General features: G+C 52.9%; 6 protein-coding genes across 6 annotated transcripts; 3 read left to right on the top strand and 3 right to left on the bottom strand.

Annotated features, from left to right (window-relative positions):
- Positions 1 to 896: 896 nt before the first annotated feature.
- Positions 897 to 2,369, bottom strand: N7532_012063 (uncharacterized protein; the record flags this gene model as incomplete). The annotated part of the gene is made up of 3 exons (XM_056624554.1): positions 897 to 1,333; positions 1,463 to 1,774; positions 2,162 to 2,369. 3 exons carry the CDS (start codon positions 2,367 to 2,369, stop codon positions 897 to 899), a joined length of 957 nt encoding a protein of 318 aa, XP_056469542.1.
- Positions 2,370 to 8,335: 5,966 nt separating this feature from the next.
- N7532_012062 (DUF2841 domain-containing protein) lies at positions 8,336 to 10,034 on the top strand (the record flags this gene model as incomplete). The annotated part of the gene is made up of 3 exons (XM_056624553.1): positions 8,336 to 9,149; positions 9,258 to 9,443; positions 9,502 to 10,034. 3 exons carry the CDS (start codon positions 8,336 to 8,338, stop codon positions 10,032 to 10,034), a joined length of 1,533 nt encoding a protein of 510 aa, XP_056469541.1.
- A 334-nt stretch (positions 10,035 to 10,368) lies between these two features.
- Positions 10,369 to 11,846, bottom strand: N7532_012061 (putative endo-1,4-beta-xylanase; the record flags this gene model as incomplete). Its single annotated transcript, XM_056624552.1, has 5 exons — positions 10,369 to 11,126; positions 11,180 to 11,293; positions 11,352 to 11,484; positions 11,573 to 11,729; positions 11,791 to 11,846. 5 exons carry the CDS (start codon positions 11,844 to 11,846, stop codon positions 10,369 to 10,371), a joined length of 1,218 nt encoding a protein of 405 aa, XP_056469540.1.
- A 1,262-nt stretch (positions 11,847 to 13,108) lies between these two features.
- N7532_012060 (HSP70/90 family co-chaperone CNS1) lies at positions 13,109 to 14,517 on the bottom strand (the record flags this gene model as incomplete). Its single annotated transcript, XM_056624551.1, has 3 exons — positions 13,109 to 13,824; positions 13,884 to 14,156; positions 14,220 to 14,517. 3 exons carry the CDS (start codon positions 14,515 to 14,517, stop codon positions 13,109 to 13,111), a joined length of 1,287 nt encoding a protein of 428 aa, XP_056469539.1.
- Positions 14,518 to 15,423: 906 nt separating this feature from the next.
- On the top strand, positions 15,424 to 16,646 carry N7532_012059 (3-isopropylmalate dehydrogenase; the record flags this gene model as incomplete). Its single annotated transcript, XM_056624550.1, has 3 exons — positions 15,424 to 15,895; positions 15,960 to 16,383; positions 16,442 to 16,646. 3 exons carry the CDS (start codon positions 15,424 to 15,426, stop codon positions 16,644 to 16,646), a joined length of 1,101 nt encoding a protein of 366 aa, XP_056469538.1.
- Positions 16,647 to 18,892: 2,246 nt separating this feature from the next.
- Positions 18,893 to 19,948, top strand: N7532_012058 (peroxidase; the record flags this gene model as incomplete). Its single annotated transcript, XM_056624549.1, has 2 exons — positions 18,893 to 19,002; positions 19,126 to 19,948. 2 exons carry the CDS (start codon positions 18,893 to 18,895, stop codon positions 19,946 to 19,948), a joined length of 933 nt encoding a protein of 310 aa, XP_056469537.1.
- Positions 19,949 to 20,296: the final 348 nt, after the last annotated feature.

The raw sequence follows: 20,296 nt of genomic DNA, 5'->3' as shown, positions 1-20,296 counted from the left end.
AGGTGTCGCGCAGGATAGCAATGCCCAGGCAGCTCGAGGGGGCGCGACGAAAAGGGAGAGACGGAGGCCGAGACAGAAACAGAAGTAGGTAGGCTCCGTCGGCAGGCCAGCAACAAAGACATACGCGGTGGAAGGTCGAAGAGATGGACGAGGCGGAGTGGAGAGAAAAGCGTTGTCATTGGCCGCCGACGCCCAGGGCCGCCGCATGACATCCGCGTGCCTTTCCTGATGAAACCAGGCCACGCGCTGGCGCCGATCTATATTTACCGACCGTCCTATTAGATACTTTGGTATGTAGGATCCAGCATGACATGCTCATGCGATGAACGAGTTACGAGTAGAGCTACTAGTGTGAAGCCCTGATCCTCGGGCACTAATAATGTGGGACTGGAACGATAGACAAGCTCGCGAGATTGTAGATGACTGGATTATTCTAGGAGTCGCTGATACACAAGATCCCAAGATATGAAGCAGGATCAAATGGCATCATTCAAATTACATGGAATACACGCACGGCGTAGACCTCAAGGACATGCAGGGTGCGCCTGCAGAATGACCGACTTTCCTCGCCATCACGATGCGCCGTGTGCCCGGATGACCAGGCCTGGTGAGGGGTGACGAAGGTCACGCAGCCCTCTCCATCAGTACTGCACGAGCCGCTCATCCAGTGGCATAGAAGCACGGCGGGCCGGCGACGGGAGGCGCCGTCTGAGACCGATCGATGGGAAACGGGGGATTCCAAACCCCTGTCCCCTGGTGGACCGAGAGATCGGGGGGAGAGAGAGGGACGAACGGAGAGATTGGAGATCGTCGACGCGGGGGTTTGAGCTGACCCGCCGCGAAACCAAAAAGAAACCAAGAATCGAGATCAGCAGGGATAACACAAAATTCTCGATTCAAGCCACGGATTCCGAGGGACTAGGTCCGCCGTTTCCTTGCATCGTGCCGGGGCTGAGCTTTTGGGGAGTCGAGGCTTTGCCAGATGACGGGAACAACTCGTTCAACTTGGCGTACAATTCTTTGACGGCCGGGACGTTGGATGGCGGTGTCATAATCGCCGGAGCCTGAGGAGTCACGCCGCTCGCCTTCTTGGCCCGATCAGCGATCGTCGCCAGGTATGCCAGATTGGCTTGTAGCCGCCGCATGCACTCGATGTATTCGGGACTTGGTTTCTGCCCGGGAGGCTTGTTCGCGTCGGATCCTGGTTCCCCAGAAGCATTGGCCTCCGCATTTGCCGCCATACCTGCCTTCCCAGCAGATTGAAGATTCAACACTTCCTGCAACAAGGTCGAGTTGATGTCAAGAAGCGTGGTGACACGCGCCTTTTCCCGAGCTGCTGCCTGAGCTTGTACCTGTGCCTGAGCTGGACTTTGAGGTTGAGCCTGACCTTGACCTGAGCCCGGTGTTTGAGTCGGAGCTGAAGGCTGCGCCGGACCTTGACCTTGTGCGTGGGCTGGGGTACCGGGCTGCGTTCCATGGGGCGAGTTGTTCACCTGGGGCACTTGCTGCATCTGCGGATTCATCTGCGGATTCATTTGCGGGTTCATTTGTGGGTTCATTTGGGGATTCATCTGAGGGTTCATGTGCGGATTCATTTGGGGAGGCTTTTGTTGGTTCGGGAGCATGTTGTTTGCTGACAGAGAAGCCATGTTCTGGGAGAATGTTTGTGCGACTGTGGAGGGGGTGTTCGTAGCGGTGCTAGGCTGTAAGTGATTCATGCCTGCAGGGACCGGGGCTTGGGTGAACGGCACCGAGAAACTGTCCATAGGGCCTGCTATCACAATGAGCGGTCAGATCCACGTCTATCAACCAAGCAAGTAAAACTGTGCCGACTGGAATCTCAGCGATGTAGGACGACCGTGGGCAAATCGCAACGCCCCAGGGCAAGCTTGCCAAGGGACCGTTGAAGGCCCTTGCTGGCACCATCCACCGGGAGATCGGTCAGAGCTGCAGCGGGTTCTAGGGCAACGCAGCGAGTGTCGGAGAGAAACAAGAAGATCGGCTTCTAGGCCAGCTGGCAGGCAAACCAGCTGGCAGGCAAATAGGGTTTTGCATAACCCTCCAGGCATTGGGAGAAACAGGGAGACCCCGCAGGATAGATTGACAGATGCAGCGGGCTAATAAAAACAAAAAGGGGTAGCGAGAGGGGATGGCCACTTACCGTTGGATGGTTGTTGGGGAAAGCCGGACGGCATCATAGCTCCAGTGGGACCTCCTGGCTGCAGTGGGATGGCGCCAAAGGAATGCTGCTGGTGTCCAGGCTGTACCGGCGTCTTGGACTGGGGATATTGGGGGAAGAAGGCCATTGGGTTCGGGGGGCTTTGAGTGGGAGCGGGAAAGCCAGCGGGATAGACGGCATTGGGGTCCATCGTGTAATAAGGACACTATCCGGCCCGAACTATTAGGCGTTAAGGGAAGGAAGGGGGGAGGGGGGGGACGGCCGAGGCGTCAAGATGGCCCGCTGTAATTCTCGTGCTTTTGGGGACTCCTGAGCGATTCGTGGAAGGAAGCCACAGAGAGCAACAATCACGTCGATTACGCACGCGCCACTCGGACAAAGCACACACAAACGGAGTGCCCTGGCGGGAATCCAGGGATATGGGATATTGGCGCGGAGGCTGGGGGTGGAAGCCACGGAGGAATCTCTTGAAAATGAAGACAAAGAGGGGGCGATGATTGGTCCAGACAGAGCAATGCTGGCAGGGGTGGTGCTGTAACAAGATCGACCGCTGCTTTGACAGAGCTGGACTCGGAGCAAGACAGATTTTGGTGGGTGTGGCCCGGATTCAGAGCGATCAGCCGTGGGCGGACGGGCTAATGCAGCGGAGCGTTTTTGGTTGGAGTGGAGACCCAGACCCGATGGCAGTGGATTCTCGGTGAATTTCGATCGTGGCGTGTCTGCAGGCCGATGAGGATCAAGCTCCTGGAAGTTTTGCTCACAAGGCGGAATTTCTCTGCGGCCACGGTGCTCGCTGCCTGCGTGCAGAAGGGTTGCCCGACGTGGTTCCGGCGACGGTCACGGGACTGTTTTTACGCGGTACAGTACTGCTCTCGTAGAGCCAACACTCGGGGCCTGGGGGCCGTTACATCAGGTAATAATACGATCCCTCTGTAACGACATGTGATTCGCAATCGGCACTAGCCCAGATCAGGACGGTCCTGCACGTGGCTATGAATGCCTCAGGTATAAAAGCACGAATTTTGTGCCTGAGGCCAAACGCGACCCCCTCTCCCTTTGCCGGAAAATATCTCCGTCGATTGTTGAAGGTCGAATCTGCGCGTACGAAAGTGGGACTTCGTGGTATGATGATAGTGGCCCGACAGTGGATGGCTTGGAGTTTGAGCTTTCGCATATTTCTCAGCCGCACTACTCCATACACCTCATGTGGCCTCCGGTGTGGCGCAGGCGACAATGTTTTTGATTCTATTCCTCCGTGACTGAGGACAATCTTGAGCCCTTCCATGGATCCTCATGGGACCTTCCTGTTGGAGGCTCGGTCGCAGGCCTTGTGACCAAAGTCTGCTCCTCAATTCCTCGTGAGGTTGTTCTGCTCTGTCACATCATGATGAAATGAGGTGGATGCGTTGGATCCTTGCATTTTCCATTTGCCTGTCCCTACCGGCTGTTGACAAATGAGTGTTCACGATATGATCGAAGGAACAACCTGGGAGGACTGCAAATCTCCACGCTGAGCTGCCCTGCCTAAATCCGAGCTGAGAACCGGAAAACCTCCACTTAAATTAAAGGGTCGATGTACTCTATCAGCAGACCCTTCGAGTGTAATCGTACAACGTATTATATTGTCTTTTATTTTCTTCGAGGGTCATCGATTCCAAATCCCCACTGGTAGACAAAAAGGCGACATAACATCTACTCATAAGCCATGGTCAAATTCTCTGTACCGCCTTGGGTCAATGGTGTAAAGAAGTCAATACGGCGTCGATGTCGCGAGATCTGCGGTGAAAAAGGATACGAATGGCAGACGATGCGAGCAAATCATGACGATTGCGACCTCCCTTGATCAAGTCAAAGCCTTATGCGCACCCTTATTGATCTGCAGTCTATTCAATCGCATTACGATGTTTCTTTCTTTTTTGCATTTCATTTCATTTTCATTTTCATTTTCATTTTCATTTTCATTTTCATTTTCATTTTCATTTTCATTTTCATTTTCATTTTCATTTTCATTTTCATTTTCTTTGTCATTTTTTATTTATTGATGGAAGGAGGCTTTCGCCAGTTATCTCGGAGATCCACCGTCCTTCCGCAGGAAATTCGAAAGGCGTCTCGAACGGGGCACCCTGCAGCTCGCTAAAGACGAGGCGCAGTGGGCCAGGAAAACATCAGCCTGCCGCCACAGAGCTATTTTGGAGGGATCCAGTTTTCCAGTTTCCAGGAAATGCAGGTTGGAGATCCTTTCCTAAAACAATCAGACACACTGGTCCTCTTCGCCCAACTGGGGCCCGGCCTTTGGTTGTCTCCGTCGTCCATGGAAAGGTGACAGCCATCGGTCAGCCAGCCACCTTGAACGCCATTCAATATGACATCCACTCTCTGTGCACGGAGTGCAGGGGTATAATTTAGAGGAGACTTCAGGTCTGTCGCTGCCTCGATCTGGGGTAAGGAGGTAAATCCCACCTGCACTCATAGAGAAGGTCATGGCGAGGGGCACGTCAGAATGGATGCATCTCCACCAGCTGCCGCATCCCACTACATACAGTAGTAGATATGTATTCCCTACCAATCGAGTAACAATACGAAATACACCTGGCACACTGCCCCTGCCCTGCCCTTGATACTGGGTACACAGTCATATTCTCCGCGTCTCTGATTCGGCCTTTCCGGGGGAACAGATTCAATTCAGTAACTACTAGTACTACCACTGTAGGTCGAGGCTGTCGTCCTCCTGGAGCAGGGCCTGAGTGAGTTATCCTGGTTGGACTGCAGGGTGTATCATTTAAAGTACTGTCTCGGTTTATCCGAGCTTGCGGCCGTTGGCGCCCCGCAGCTTGCGCTGTTGCTTTATGATCGGGCTTTTTACCGCTTCTTCTCTCTTGCGGACGCTGGATAGGTCCAAACTCAATCTTGGACTTTATGACGATAAGCTCGTTGGCGGATCGAGGCCAGGCTGGAAGGTGGAGCGGCAAACGTACAGGCTAATTGTAGCTCCTGCTCGAGTAGTTAGTACCGATGTCCTGCTCGGAGGATACTTAGTAGTACTACTAGTGCATGCGAGTAGGGCGTGAACAGGGACTGTTAGGCAACCCAGGGACCCCGCCCTGCACAGAAATTTGTCAACCCTATATGGAAGGCTATCGATCGACATCGTGCATGTCTTGCAGCTCGGAGAACTCTGATTTGCGTTCTCCGTTACCATCCTGCCAGCCGTCAGCGCCGGGCTCTCCGAAGGGTCGACGCAGGTCAATGTTTTGGTCCGAATTGGTCCTTACTTCTTCTTCTTCTTTTTTTTTTTTCTCCCCTTTATTTTTTATGTTTTCCGCCCTCCTTTGTACGTACGCCAAGGGGGCATATCAAGCCCAAGCGGGGCCCGTACCCATGGGCATTTGGGAATTTCTTTTGTTTCTTAGGCTACATTGGATTCTGCACTCCATCGGGGCCGATGGAGTGCATTTCCTTGGTCTAGGGTGAACGAACACTCGGCGACCATTGGCCAGAAGGAGGAAATGGCAGGATTGAAGGGCATTGACTAGTCGTGGATGGACCAGGGGTGGCCCTGAGTTTCTCCGAGGCTAGTCCTCCCACCACTCGAGGGTACCTTAGGGTTTAGGGTACGTGAGGGCCCTGTGTAAGACGTGTCTCATCTAGATCTACAACCTTAGTGACAGCGCTGCGGCGGGTCTCGGGATCTGAAAGAGCCAACGGGTCATGTGGCGGACAGCGAACGGTCAACGGTCTGCCGGACCCAGTCTCTGGCAAAGATTCTGATTACGATGAACCACGAACCATGTCCACAAGATGACTCCGGCCCAGTCTCGGGTGGCAAAAAAATCAATAGTTCCCCCGGGGCTGGATCCAAGCTCTCCGTCCAAGCCACTGGGACGTTGGCGCTGTGTCTCAGCTCTCCTCGCGGGGAACCGCCCTTTCATCCGGCATCCACGGCAAGGATCGTCTCCTTTCTCGGTCAAAAGCGTTGATCGACGGCCTCAGCCACAGGACGTGGCGCTCCAGGACCCGTTCGTTGCCTCAGAAGGGCATCGGTTCCATCTCTCGGAACCCCCAAGTGCATGCAGCCCTCGGCAAATGGCGTCCATACGTCGCTGGTCCAAATGATTTCCCCTCTGGCGACGATCTCGGGAGTGGAGAGGCCCCCGAGCTGCGTCCAAAATCGCCACCCGGCGTGTAGCGGTGCATTTGCGTCGAACTAACCGCGGAGGCTGCGAGGTTGCGCTCGTATAGGCCTCTCGCCGAGCTAGGCCGTGGGATCTGAGGTGCTATACCAGGTACTCGGGCCGCATATTGATCCCTCTGGAGCACATACAACTGACAGATCAATCATTTGGGGCTCCCATTGGCCAGAACAACACGTCCCTTTTAGTTAAGAATTGACCGGCCCGATAAGCAGATTTGTCACGATTGATGGGCCTGTGGGCCCCTGCACGACGAAATCATTCCGCATCAACGGGTGCCAAGGGTCATTTAGTGGCTCGTTGGATCTCTCGGTGGACACCATGCAAGCACCATGGCGACAGAGCTCTCTCGAAGGGATTGCGGCCAGCGCATTCCAGCGGTGAAAATAGGAGCCTTCACTGTAACCTTGCGCCATTCAGGCACATCAAAGGAGACTTCCTTTTTCTTTTTCTTTTTCTTTGTTCGTGATTTTGATAGATACTGCTGCTGGCTGGCATAATCCCTGTTGTGTCCGAGTCCTTATCTTCCTTGCTAAAACCTCTTTCTGAGACCGGTACCCAGACAGATGGTTCTACTCATCCACCGGCCTAATTAACGTTCAGCTACAAGCCACACACTCTCTTCCAAGGGGTTCTTTCAGCCATGATACGCCTAATCCTGTCTGACTATTCAAGAGCTAGAGAACCCCACTCTAAATAAATAAAAAAATGGCAAAAAAAGAACAACAATCAACCATGTGGGTGCGGGTATCGTACAGAAGAGATCTGGATCTTGCATAGGATACGGGCCGGCGCAACAGAGACAGGGGTGGGCCAGGGAGTTCCCAAAGTCCAGCCGATCTTCATTTCATCGTGCGAGAGCCACACCGGCACTTTGGCGTGTCTGCTCAGGCCCCTGGGAGTCCATCTTGCATGCATGATACTGGTAATTCACGGCTGAGTCGTCAACCTGGGGAAGATGTCAAGTGGTTCGCATGCCACTCGAAGGGGACCGGCGCGAGGGCGTTTCCAGGAGCCTCCCATGCTCATGCACGAGGCTCAAACTAGAAGGGCATAGGACTGGATAGAGCACATCAGGGTGATGCGTACTTTTGTGACGGCCATCCTCTGATCTGCATACCAAATCCCGCCAGAATTAGAAAGTCGTAATTCAATTGGCGTCGGGCCAACCTTGCTTCAGGGCTGGGCCTTTGCTTCGCGTCCCGGAGCAGAGCGAGGATCTAGTTGACTCCGACCAGTTTGTCGGTCCCCAATGAGGTGTGGTGCCCTGGATCCTATACCCACCCTTTTTTGGTCGTAGCAGGATCACCGAGACGCTTGATGCCCTCGGCTTGTGGAAATGCCTCTCTAGACACCAGAACGCCATGAGATTGCGATCAATTCCGGTAGGGAGGACGGGGAGGATGCGTATAGATGCTTCTGCAGCGCCTCTGGAAGTCGGCTGCAGGCAGTGGGACTAACGGCAAGGACACCACTGCCGGCGAAACCGTCGTGCGTGTGCTTAGCGGCCCAACTTCGGGGTCGAGCATCCAGTCTCCTCCAGTCTCCAGTCCGTGCCTGGTCGCGCAGCTCGAGTGTTCTCCACACGAACAGTCGCAGAAGTCGCAGCAGCAGGCCTTGCGCCACAGAAGTACCCCCTCCTCGTGGCTGAGGTGATTCTCTATAAATCTCCGGCTCCCTGTGCCTGGTGGGACCGTCCCCAGGCCTTCTCTTCGCTCCCCAATGTCGCGCAACTGGCCAATCCTCCAGAGATGATTTCTGGCTGCAAGCCATCCTTCTCGCTCCCCTTTTCCTCCTGGAATCCCGCCATTTCGGCTATGTGCCCGAGCAAAATCGATTTTAACCCCTCATCGATCTGCCTGTGCTCCACGGTATCGTCTTCGTGCCCAGTTCTCTCGCCCATTCGACCTCGAGGCCAATCCTTCCCCAGGACTGATCGTTTCAATCTCTGCAGATTCCAGACAGTATGTCGATGCAAAACCAGCAGGATTTGCCAGAGGACATGGCGTTCCCCCATTTTGCCCTGATTTACATTGACCGGGAGGGCAACCTCCGTCAAGAATCGTCCCTGTCCATCGCCAACAGTCGCGAGACCATTCTGTCCCCGCGCGTCACAGATGAGTTCCTGCGAGCGGTGGCTCGCTCGAGAGGTGCTGCGCCGTCACATTCTCCATGTAAGTGTCACATACCCCGGTCAGCAGTCATGACGGGCGGGAGAGACGCTGATTCCCCTGTAGTCGAGCTGGGCGCTCCGCCAATACCCCATCAGATCACCAGTGGACAGACCCCAATCCCGATACAGACACAAACTGGCCATGCACGGCCGAGTGTGGACAGGAGAGCCCTCGAGGGCGATGCACAAATCCCAGTAACGCCAACGCTGGCGCCGTCAATGCAGCCGACTATGTGGTCAGCACCACAAGGACCGGGGCCGTGGCCTCGCTGGTCGGGCCAGAACCAGAGGTCAACCCAGCAACGAGGACTGGGGGATGGCAAGCCGAATATGAGAAGCAATCAGAAAGCATTCATCTCGGTCCGGGACAGTGAGTTCCTACGTCGGTACTACGAGAAGATCTTCCAAAACCTGCAGCAGACCAACTGTCGTGTCTTGGCCAAGGCGTACGTCAAATTGGTCGAACCGCGCAAGCAGGTCAATTTCCCCTACAACGGGCGCAAGATCATATCGGGGAAGACGCAGCAATTAGAGCCTGACGAGACCAAACCACCGTGGTGGCCGACTGGAGTGAGCCACCGAGAACCTGACCATCTTCCAAAATCCGGTAAGGAACCACTTGCTCTACTTTTTTTCCTTTTTTTTTTTTTTGTGCGACTTAAATGCGTTCAAAGTTTCGCAATGACGATGAAAAGACTGCTGACAAGAACACCAGAGCGCATTAGGCTTCTCGTTCACATTCTCTGCGAGCTGCGAACCAGCTACGGTATCACTGCTCAGCGACTCAAAGCAGCAGACCAACCGATCCGTCGACAGATCCTACCGGTGGAACGGTTGGAGATACTGGACGAGGTCTACCAGGTCAGAGAGGAGGAAGAGAAATTCTTGGAAGGAATCACCGGTATGTCAGATGATGTGGCCTCCCCTGCTCGAAAGCCAGCGAGGCTGACAGGTCGCAGACGGAAAAACCATGGTGTCGATTTCGCGCTCAAACCTCCCCGATGCAGCTGAAGCCCTTGTCAACCGAGGCGAACGAATCCAAAGCCCAAAATCAATCGAGGAAAACCCCAGCCCAGAACCGAAGACCGAGACCCCGTTCATCCGCAGTGGCCCAACAAGAGCGAACCCCCCACAACCTATCTTCGTACCTGGCGGAGACGTCGTGTCCAATCCCCAGCCTACTCCTAGTCCCTCCCGGCAGATACACCAAGACCTCCCGATTCACCCCGGGTATGATCATACTCGCGTGTCCATTCCACCACAGGTGAAGAGAAAACGGCAAGATTCTGAGCTGGACGCTTCAACTGCACTGAGCCCCAATGCGGTCGGATATTACTCTCCTATATTCGTGGGTTCACAGCCATTCCTGACGGGGTCCTGCGATGATGCGCAGGGCTTCCCACCTTCAAATATCCTACCCGGACACCCGATACCCGAACCCTTCAGGGAGCCCATGGAGCAATGCGAATTCCCCTACTATTTTGACAGTTGAAACCCAACTGCCCCAGTGTTTGCTGACACTGGCCACGATGACGAGTTTCCTTTCTCCAAAGCGTTCGATTGAGTGCGACAGCACTTCGGTGATCTTGTTACTTTTGTACTTCCTGGAGCTTGAAGCAGGCGCATTTTTCTCTTCTTTTCTTCGAAGTGACATGAGCGTGAAGTCATTAGACAACATACGTTTCAAAGGGTGGAGCAGATATACGAGATATACGAGATACACGAAATACACGAGCCAGAGTTAAATATGTCAAGAGCTGTTGAGATATACTTCGTCAGGGGGAAATTCTCCGTCCATCCCCTCACGGACTGCACCCTTGACCCGCTCACAGACACTGCGAGTAATAGTCGTTGAAATACGTGCAGGTATACCCACTCACACAGGTGGTTGCCCCCGTCCATCCGCTTCCACCACACTGAGCCCAATGCTGGGCGACACCCGTCGCAGTACTGCCGCTGGTCGTAGTCGAGGTCGAGGACGTGCTGGAGCGAGTCGTCGTCGTCGTCGTGGCTATTGCCGTACCGCCCAAAGCAGTCAAAATTCCCGTGTAGGCCGGCTTCTTCGCATAATTCTCGTCCCAGGGACAAGCAGCACCCTGTCCGGAGAATGTATTCGGAACCCAGGAGTACTTGTCCGTCCAATCCCAGATGGTGACTCCGACGCAGCCCTTGGTCGCCAAACATGCTGCGACAGTGTTGGAATAGTCTGTCTTCTGCTGAGCGAGCAGGGCATCGGTCGAGGGGAGTGTCATGCGGATATCCAGCTCCGTAATGGCCACCTCCACGCCCAGGTTGGTGTATCCGGCCATCGTGCTAGCCTGCGCACTCTGACTCGGTGTGCTGCCAACGATGAAATGAGCCTGCAGACCGACACCGTCGATCTTGGCCCCATACGACTGAATCAGCTTGACAATATTCTGCGCACCCGTGGCTTTGGATCCGGAGTACTCGATGTTGTAGTCGTTGTAATAGAGCTTCACGTCGGGATCGGCGGCGGCGGCTGTCGCAAAGGCAATGGGAATGTAAGCCGGGCCGATTGTGGTGTACCAGATGCTCTCGCGATAGGAGCCGTCCTCATTCAGAGCTATTTAATTAGCTTCACACTGGGGATTTTTCAGAGTTGAGAAAAGCTCGTACCCTCATTGACCACATCCCACGCGTAGCATCTTCCTTTGTAGTGGGTCACCACGTTGGTGATATGGTTCTTCATTGCTGCGAGCAAAGTCGCGTTCGTCCAAGTGCCGCTGCTGACTAGATTACGGTTAGATATAGTACCATTTTTATGACAACAGGAATATCATGATCTTACCCCAGCTTGGCAATTGACTGTGCCACACCAAGTTGTGGCAGCGAAGTTTCTGGCCATTGGCCTCGGCGAGGTTAGCGATGGCATCTCCCTTGGTGTAGGAAAACGTGTTTTGGGACGGCTCGATCGTATCCCACTAGAAATTGATCTTTGTCAGTTTTTTATTTTTTTATTTTTTATTTTTTATTTTTTTCAAGATAATTCAATTGCTGCCAATAGCTGACCTTCTGTGAGTTTCCAGGTGTAAGTTGTCCAAAGTCATCGGTATTGCTGAGTTGCGTCACGTACGAAGTGTCCGTCAACTCGGGGTTATCTGTGGCGGTTCCAAAGTAGAGTTGTCCTTTGGCGACAGCAGCAGTGTTGAGACCAGCTCCATTTACACTGTTCATTTTCCCGCGTTAGTCTATTCGTGAAAAGAATCATAGGAGCGTAGTGCACATACAACTGCGGTAGGATGCTGGCCGCCAGTGCCAATGCCCCACGGGACAGCTGAACCATTGCTAAAAAATTTGATGATTATTCGGAAGAATTGAGATGAGACAAGAATGACTTGCGTAATAAGGAAAATCCCCCATTCGGGGCCTCAGCTAATTTATAGTAGGTCGACAGAGAGTCCGAAGAAAGGTGTTCTTCCGGCGCTAGAACTCCCATGCCCATCTGCTCCATCCGGACCGATAGCCCGTGGCGTAGTGGTCGCGGCTAGGCCGAAGAAAACAAAATTGTAACATGCAGCCTCGGCGCTATGGCAAGTTCTCTGTATTTGTGGCTGTCGGAGTTCTCACGCCGCGAACGTTTCAGATGTAGATTAAGACGGTGGAGCAGCTTTGATCGAGGATTTCCTGAATTAACGCTTCGATGGTAGAGAGCTACGCACACAGTGGCTTGAAGAGATGTTTTGCTTTATCATCTGGTGTCGGAAATATCCTCAGTACAATTATCTTGTAAGTGTAGCGAAGCAGCGTGATCAAGCCACGGGAGAGACGGCGCAAACTCCGTCTCCGGCAAAACAACCTCTGAAGAATTTCCCCTCGTTGATCCCCCGCATTCGTCACGATCGAGAGCCCGTACAGCCAAAATATGTCAGGGCCGGATAAATACCGAGAAGGTCCACCGTTGGTTCGTCCGGCAAAACTGAAAACCCTGCTGATCTCCGACTTCTGCAGTTCGTGGTGGCATCTCCGGGACGACGAAGAATAAGAAAGGAGGCTACCATTTAGCCTAGCGCACCTACCCCATGTCGACAGCGTTGATTTGTCGGCTGAATGTATCCTTCTAAAGGTCCCAGTGTAGCCAAGCCTGACAAACATCGGCCAGACCAAGGTATTGACACAACACTTGTGAATGTTCAGAAAGGACGTGACCTCAACTCGGCCGTTCGGAAGCACAGATGGACAAAACAACATAAAGATGGTTTCCGACGTCAGGGGGAAGGCTTTGATTTTCTGGTTTTGAATATTTGGAATAATAATTTCTCCCCAATGAAGGTCTTGATACTCAGTATGTACATAATATGCAATTTTGCAGGGGTATCGTTAAGCTTCGTTCGGCACACACTGCTCTTCATGTCTCACCCACCTGCTTTGTGGTATCGAGCTCAGTGCAACCCAGTCCCAGATAATATTGGGTGACCCAGGACCTGATATTTTGTTCGGTCGGTCAATGGAAGATCCGGCTATCCATTGGGCAGGTTGCCGAGTGGTGATGAGTCAGGATATTAAGGATGCAATCAGCGCTAGATAAAAATATCACAGTACGCATCTTCAACCCTCCTTCCGAGCCTTCATCTCCGCAATGAAAGCACCAGTCTTAGAGTTGGGCACAACAAAGATCCGAACCAGCTGATCCACCACCTCGACCTTTCCACCAGAAAGAATTTGCAGCAAGGGCACCTTCTTACCGGCCTTGATTAGACCCCCGGTCACGGTCTGCATGAAGCATTCCACATTTTGCATCGAGTACTCCTTCTTGGTGTCCCACGGCAGAGGGAAAATATAATCCAGGTGATCAGCAATCGAGTGCATCTCCGAGAAGCCCTTGATGAAGTCGGACTGAGCATCCATGGGGTACAGGAGAACAGCCGGGAACTCAACGGTGCTCTCTGGTGAAAGAGGGTCAGGAATCAGTCGGATCTGAGAATCTTCCATGTCGGGTGGCTGCTCAGTCTTGCGAGTTCGAATTTGACGGGCGCGCAGGGCAGTGCTGAGCACCAGGTTCTGCTTGCGAGCGAGTTCTTCCTCGGCCTTCTTTCTAGCGATGACGCGCTCCTTGGCCGCCTTGCGCTCAGCAATCTTTTTCGCGGCCGTTTGGAGAGCCTTGTTCTCAGGATCGACAGTAAGACCGCGACTGGCTGCGTCTTCTGCTTCGTCGACCTTGTCTAACTTCAACAGTGCCATCGATGAGCGGTAGTAGGCCTTGACATTTTTGGGGTTGAGCTTGATTGTAGCAGCGCAGTCTGTAGTGCAAGATCGGTAATTACCTGTAGGTGAAATGATGTATGAGCAAAGGCCGGAAAAATTGGAGAAATATAGAACGTACCGAGCTCGAGATTGCACAGTGCTCGGTTGATGTGTGACAGTTCCTCCATCTGCCGAAGAAGCTTCTTCTCCGCTGCCAAGTCTTCGGGCTTTTCCCACTTATCTTCTTTGGCGTTAATCACGGCAATACTCTTCGTGTAATGTTCCTTGGCATCGATCCAGCGGAGTTCGGAGACGGCCTCATTGCCCTGCTCCTTGAAGCTCTGCGCAACCTCGCCACGGGTACCCTCGTTCTGCATTGCGGTTATAGCATCCAGAAGAATATTTTCGCCATCTACCAAAAGAGCAAATGTTAGCTTTCTGCCGCAAGATCAAGAGAGGAAGAGCTAAAACATACTCTCATCACCTGCTTTCTCGATATCCGTCATGAACAGCGGCGTCTTGTTCATCATGTCGAGCAGCTCCTCTTTGGAATGCGACTTGACCGAGGCCATGGCCGGGGGCATTTTGGGCACGGAGGGGTCATTCTCCATTTCCTTCAACTTCTCCTCGTTGATAGGGAAGGGCACATCGTCGTTGGAGGCAGCGAACGCATCAAAGCCGGGCTGGGGCAGGTCCGGCGGGCCCTGGGGAGGAACCTCGTTGAGGTTGAGCGACTCATCGAAGTCGTCTGGAAGCTCTTCGATCCTCGACATGTTGAAATCGAGGCAAAATGCTGTTCAGAAAGAGTTCAGTTTTCATCGGACTTTTTTGCGGGGGACCGAAATATCGTTGTGCAAACAGTGCAAACACGAGGGGGCTCGCCCAAGAAGGCGGCGGGCCGAAGCTGATGGAATTAGTTAGGTGCTCCTTAACATTATTAAGCCGCCGAACCTTAGAAGTTTGGGCTGCGAGAAGAATACTAGAAGACTACTACTGAACTATAGTTGGAAAAGTAGTGGATTTGTGAATGACTGAAATGTACTAGAAGCACGTGGTGTTGATGGGTTGAAGATGTACATCCATGAATTTAGTGTGCTCGGAGCCGGGCGGGCTAGTTATGGTGCATTCGACACGAAAAATGTACCAATTATCAGATAGAACGAATATAGCCAGTAAGATAAGTTCCAGTGCATTAATCAATACCCTTGTGCTTTCGATTGTCTAAACCCCCAGTGTCATCCACGTAGGGCTAGCCCTAGATCCTCCATCAAATTGATGCCTTTGTGCCTGATACTGACCCATATACTTACTGCCAGTAGTACCCGAGGCCCTCAATGAAGTTACGAAAGATGTCCATCTTCAACGATACAGAAAAGGGTCCTTAGCATGCAAATCATAAATATCGAGGCTCTTCAAAAGGCTCCTATATCGGAAGTCGCGAGATCGGAAAAGGCCCGAGATGATCCAACCCCGCATCAAGTCAATCGGGGTGAAAACCGAATCGCCGATACAGGAAAGCCATATATACTGTGGTCGCGGAAGTATCTGTGGGGTATAGACAAACTTCACATCGCAACAAGCATCAAATCACATTGATTGATTGATACGATTTCGAACATTATCACGGAATACATTCTAGTATCATTAGATCGACTCACCTACCTCGCGTAGCTGCAAGAATGTCCCAAACCTTTAATATCCTTGTCCTCCCCGGCGATGGTATTGGACCAGAGGTCATGACTGAGGCCGTCAAGGTCCTGAAGGCCTTCGAAACTCCGCAGCGCAAGTTTCAGCTTCGACAAGAACTCATCGGGGGTTGCAGCATCGATGCCACGGGCAAGTCGATTACCGAAGAGGTCAAGCAGGCGGCGCTGGATTCAGACGCAGTCCTGTTCGCTGCCGTCGGTGGTCCGAAATGGGATGGGATTCGACGTGGACTTGATGGCCCGGAGGGTGGGCTGCTCCAGCTTCGGAAAGCAATGGACATCTATGCCAATCTGCGGCCGTGCTCGTCGACTTCACCGAGCTCATCTATCGCAAAGGAGTTCAGTCCTTTCCGAGAGGAGATCATCGAGGGCGTGGACTTCGTCGTCGTGCGAGAGAACTGCGGCGGTGCTTATTTTGGACGCAAGGTGGAGGATCCCGCATATGGTATGTGAGCCTGTTCACCCCCGTTCTTTCGGCCTTCTGGTCTCGCTGACCACACAACTGCCAGCTATGGATGAATGGGGATACTCCGAAGAGGAGATCCAGCGAGTCGCCCGTCTGTCGGCAGAGGTGGCTCTGCGTCATGACCCGCCCTGGCCTGTCATCTCTCTGGACAAAGCCAATGTTCTTGCCTCTTCTCGTCTCTGGCGCCGTGTCGTGGAAAAGACCATCACGACGGAGTATCCACAGGTGAAGCTGGTTCACCAGCTGGCCGACTCAGCCTCCTTGATCATGGCAACCAACCCACGGTCGCTGAATGGAGTCATCCTGGCAGATAATACATTTGGTGACATGCTGTCCGACCAGGCGGGCTCAATCGTCGGAACCTTGGGGGTGCTTCCCAGCGCCAGCCTGAATGGTCTCCCGGGAGACAAGGCGTTGAAGACGCGACCATATGGTCTGTATGAGCCTACGCATGGTTCGGCGCCGACGTAAGTCTCGAAATTTTCAAAAAGGAGGCTCTCAAGGCATTGCTAATTGCTCTGATAGAATTGCTGGCCAGAACATTGCTAACCCCGTTGCGATGATTCTTTGCGTTGCTTTGATGTTCCGCTACTCATTGAACATGGAAGACGAGTCGAAGCAGGTAGAGGATGCCGTACGAAAAGTCCTGGACTCAGGCGTCCGAACTCCCGACCTGAGAGGAAATGTCGGAACCAAGGAGGTCGGCGACGCGATCGTAGCTGCTCTGTAAATGATATTTCTAGTATTTGTTCTTGTCAAAGTTGCAGAGCTCCACCTTAACGTAAAACGCAATGCATTGATGCCGGGATTTCAAATCCTACACTCAAAGTCCAACATGACTCCAAAACTCTACAGCAGGATGGCTTTTTCGGCTCTGGGGTTGCCTCTGAACATGCCCTGTCTTTCTCTCTGAAACCCGGAATAAAGAAAGGAGCGCCTGCCGTCGCATGATGTTTGCCTTCAAGAAACACGGGTTCGGACAGCGTCTTCTTAGTCTGAGTGAGACATGCGGGAGCTTGGAATAATTTTCTCCTTTTGTAGTTAAAATATTGCTGTCGTTCTCTTTACACCTATTATTTCTTACACCCTTCTCTGAGGCAGTTTATCTGTTGATAAGCGCTTGCTAGGGCTGCGCGCAAAGGTAAGGTAGCTTACCCAGCGACCTTGGGAACTCTCACTCCTCGCTTCACTTTCCTCGGTCTCGGAATTTCCCACGAGCGTGATTGATCCCTTCTCAAGCCACCGACCCTCCCAAGATGTCAGGCCAGAACCAAACTCCTTGCGCCGAAAGACTCGCCAATGTGGCTTCGTTATCCAAAGACGAGCAAACCGAACTCCTCCACTCGATCGCCCACGATATCAGAACAACAATCTCGAGCATAGCACATCAGCTGAGTCAAGGGATCCTCAACCCAACTAGCGTTGCCTCAATCGACGAGTTGGTGAGGGTCATTTGCGACAGGGATTCTAGTAGACAAAAAAGGCTCGAAAGAAGAATCAGGCGATTACGGGAGGAGAGACGATGGATAAAACGAGAGTACAAGTCTTTGGTCTGTGAAACGAATCGGCTTGCACTGGCCTACAGGTCAAAATTGAGGGAATCCAAGGAAGAGGTAAGAGGGTTGAAGCAGCGACTCTCGCAGGTGACGACCGAACGTGATATCTGGAAGGAAGCGACAGAGGGAAAATAATCAGCCAACCGACGGGGCAGCAGAGCAGGAAGCGTGGAATCTTCTGGATCGATGTTGTGCTACGAGATGTATTTTTCCTGACAATCATCGCAAGTACGCCAGGGAATGGAGTGATTAGCAACTGGGAGCTACTACAAGTCGTACGACGTAGTAGGCACCTTACTGCCCTGCTGCAATTGGCAGGGTATATATCTACGGCTGAGAATGTACAGGAAGACAGTACCTACCACAGATATACGATTTTTATTGATGATCGAACCTTTATTCTCGATCATCTCATTCGCCTACACTTTTCCTCTTTCATATTACTCCGAGGTACCACTAGTAGTATAGAGGTCACAGCAAGAGGATTGCATAGCTCCGCCGCAGCCTCGTGAGATTTGCACAAATACCCCGGCGACTCTTGATAGAATTCGCAGCGATTTGACGAAACATTTGGAAATATCCAATTGGTTGTAATATGAAGAATTACCCTGTCTCAAGTACTACCTCTCACTACGGAAGCGATCAATCAGCTGGTCGTGCATTATTCGACTCAGGATTGGTGGCGTTTTTGACACAATCAGGCCTCGTTCTGTACAAGTGACTTGAATCCTAAATCATCGATGAGCAATCAAAAAGGGGGCATTTCGAACTGTGGAAAATTTGAACAGGTCAAATCCGGGCCGAGAACCTGGACCCGTGGACCCGAAGAACGCCGTGGGACGCGGTTGGTAATGGCACGGCCACGGGACGATGAGAGGTCGGCTTCCAACTTCCGAGGCATTCACGCTCGTCGCCGACGGCATTTGATGGGGTAAATGACTTCATCCGCCACAACAGTTCACGCGTCGCGGGGCTATCCCCAGACCCCCAGAGTCATTCCAGAAATTCCATACTCTGCGTTCGGCGAGAGAGGCCGAGAATCGGAAGTTTTCGCAATCTTTCACTTGTCCGAAAATGCGCCGCACTGGCACGGGTGCGCAGCAGCAAATCTGGACGCTGATAGACGGGTTATCGAACACCGAGAGGGACCTCGGCATTGTGGCCGCTGAATACACGCAGGCTGATTCGGTCGGGGGATCCACTTCCTTTGGACCTTCATGTGGAAGGACTCCAGACTCAAGACCCTTTCTTTTTTCCTCAGTTCTCTCCCTTTTTTTCATCTTATTTTCCTCTTCTGCCTTTATTGGTGAACTCGAAATCGTTTGGGACGTTGACGTTGACGTGAAGACGTGTTCGTAAACCATTCATTACCTTCAAGAAAACCTCGACCTACCCCAGACCACTCTATCGGCCGAGAATAATGAGCAGCGTCCGCGATTATGAGGCCGTCCGTAGGGACATTGTCGCCCAGCTCAAGAAGCCCGACTATGACGATGGAAGTGCCGGTCCGGTGTTCGTACGATTGGCATGGTGAGTTGATCTCGGTTCCTTTCTTGGTTGCGTAGGGTTGCTGTGTTGTTTCGGTCGGCGAGGACTCGCTCCCGACCATCTTTAGTTTGTCGGGACGGTTGCTAATAAGTTCTGCGTCATTAGGCACTCCTCTGGTACTTACGACCTCGAATCCGACACTGGCGGCTCAAACGGTGCCGGCATGCGCTATGAAGCTGAGGGTGGCGACCCGGCCAACGCAGGCTTGCAACACGGTCGCGCATTCCTGGAGCCGATCAAGGAGAAGCACCCCTGGATCACATATTCAGACCTGTGGACTCTGGCAGGCGTAGTCGCAATCAAAGAGATGGGTGGCCCCGAGATCCCTTGGCAGGGCGGCCGGACCGATTTGGTGGATGACTCCAAGGTGCCCCCTCGAGGCCGATTGCCAGACGGTGCCCAGGGCGCCGACCACCTGCGATTCATCTTCTACCGCATGGGCTTTAACGACCAAGAGATTGTTGCATTGGCTGGCGGACACAACCTCGGTCGGTGTCACGGCGACCGGAGTGGGTTTGAGGGACCTTGGGTGACCAACCCAACTCGTTTCTCGAACTCATTCTTCAAGCTGTTGCTGCAGCTGGACTGGAAGCCCCGTAAGCTGGCGACGGGCATGACCCAATTTGTATATGAGGACCCGGAGGCCGAGGAGGACGAGGAGCCTCTTATGATGCTGCCGACCGATATGGCGCTCAAGACAGACCCATCGTTCGCGCCTTGGGTGCAGCGATATGCGGAGGACAAGGACCTCTTCTTCGACCACTTTGCGAAAGTGTTTGCGAAGTTGATTGAGCTGGGCATACAGCGTGATGCGCAGGGCGTCATCACCAACACCGACAACCGGCTGGGCGGTTACGTGTCTGCCCCGAAGAAGAGCAGCACACCCACCGGTCCGAGCAAGAAGGGTGAGCCACGGGCACGCCTGTAGAGCGTCAAATCTCTGTTTTGTTATGTTCTTTGTTTGGCATCTGATAATTCCCCTTTCTGTTTGAGTGTTTGATGGGTCCCGGCTGGATGACAGAGCCAGGCTTGTCTGAGACCTGTAAATAAATCATAGACCATAAACGATACCTGACCAACCCCCTTTCCCCTGCAACCAAAGCAGTTTGGATGGAGTAAATGTGAAATCAGTAGAGGAGTGCTAGTGTCGCCGAACCAGAGAAGCAGCATCCTGATTGATCGCCGGGGACTGGAGGGCTGGGATGGCCGATGATTTAGGGGGAGGATGGATAAAAGAAGGAAGAGGAAGGAAGACGATGAAATGCGGGGAGGGACA

This window comes from Penicillium argentinense (assembly GCF_028826775.1).
Source record: "Penicillium argentinense strain IBT 30761 chromosome Unknown utg000011l_segment0_segment0, whole genome shotgun sequence".
Lineage (NCBI taxonomy): Eukaryota > Fungi > Ascomycota > Eurotiomycetes > Eurotiales > Aspergillaceae > Penicillium > Penicillium argentinense.
The sequence above is the reverse complement of the archived record's forward strand: the minus strand, read 5'-3'. Positions and strand labels throughout refer to the sequence as shown.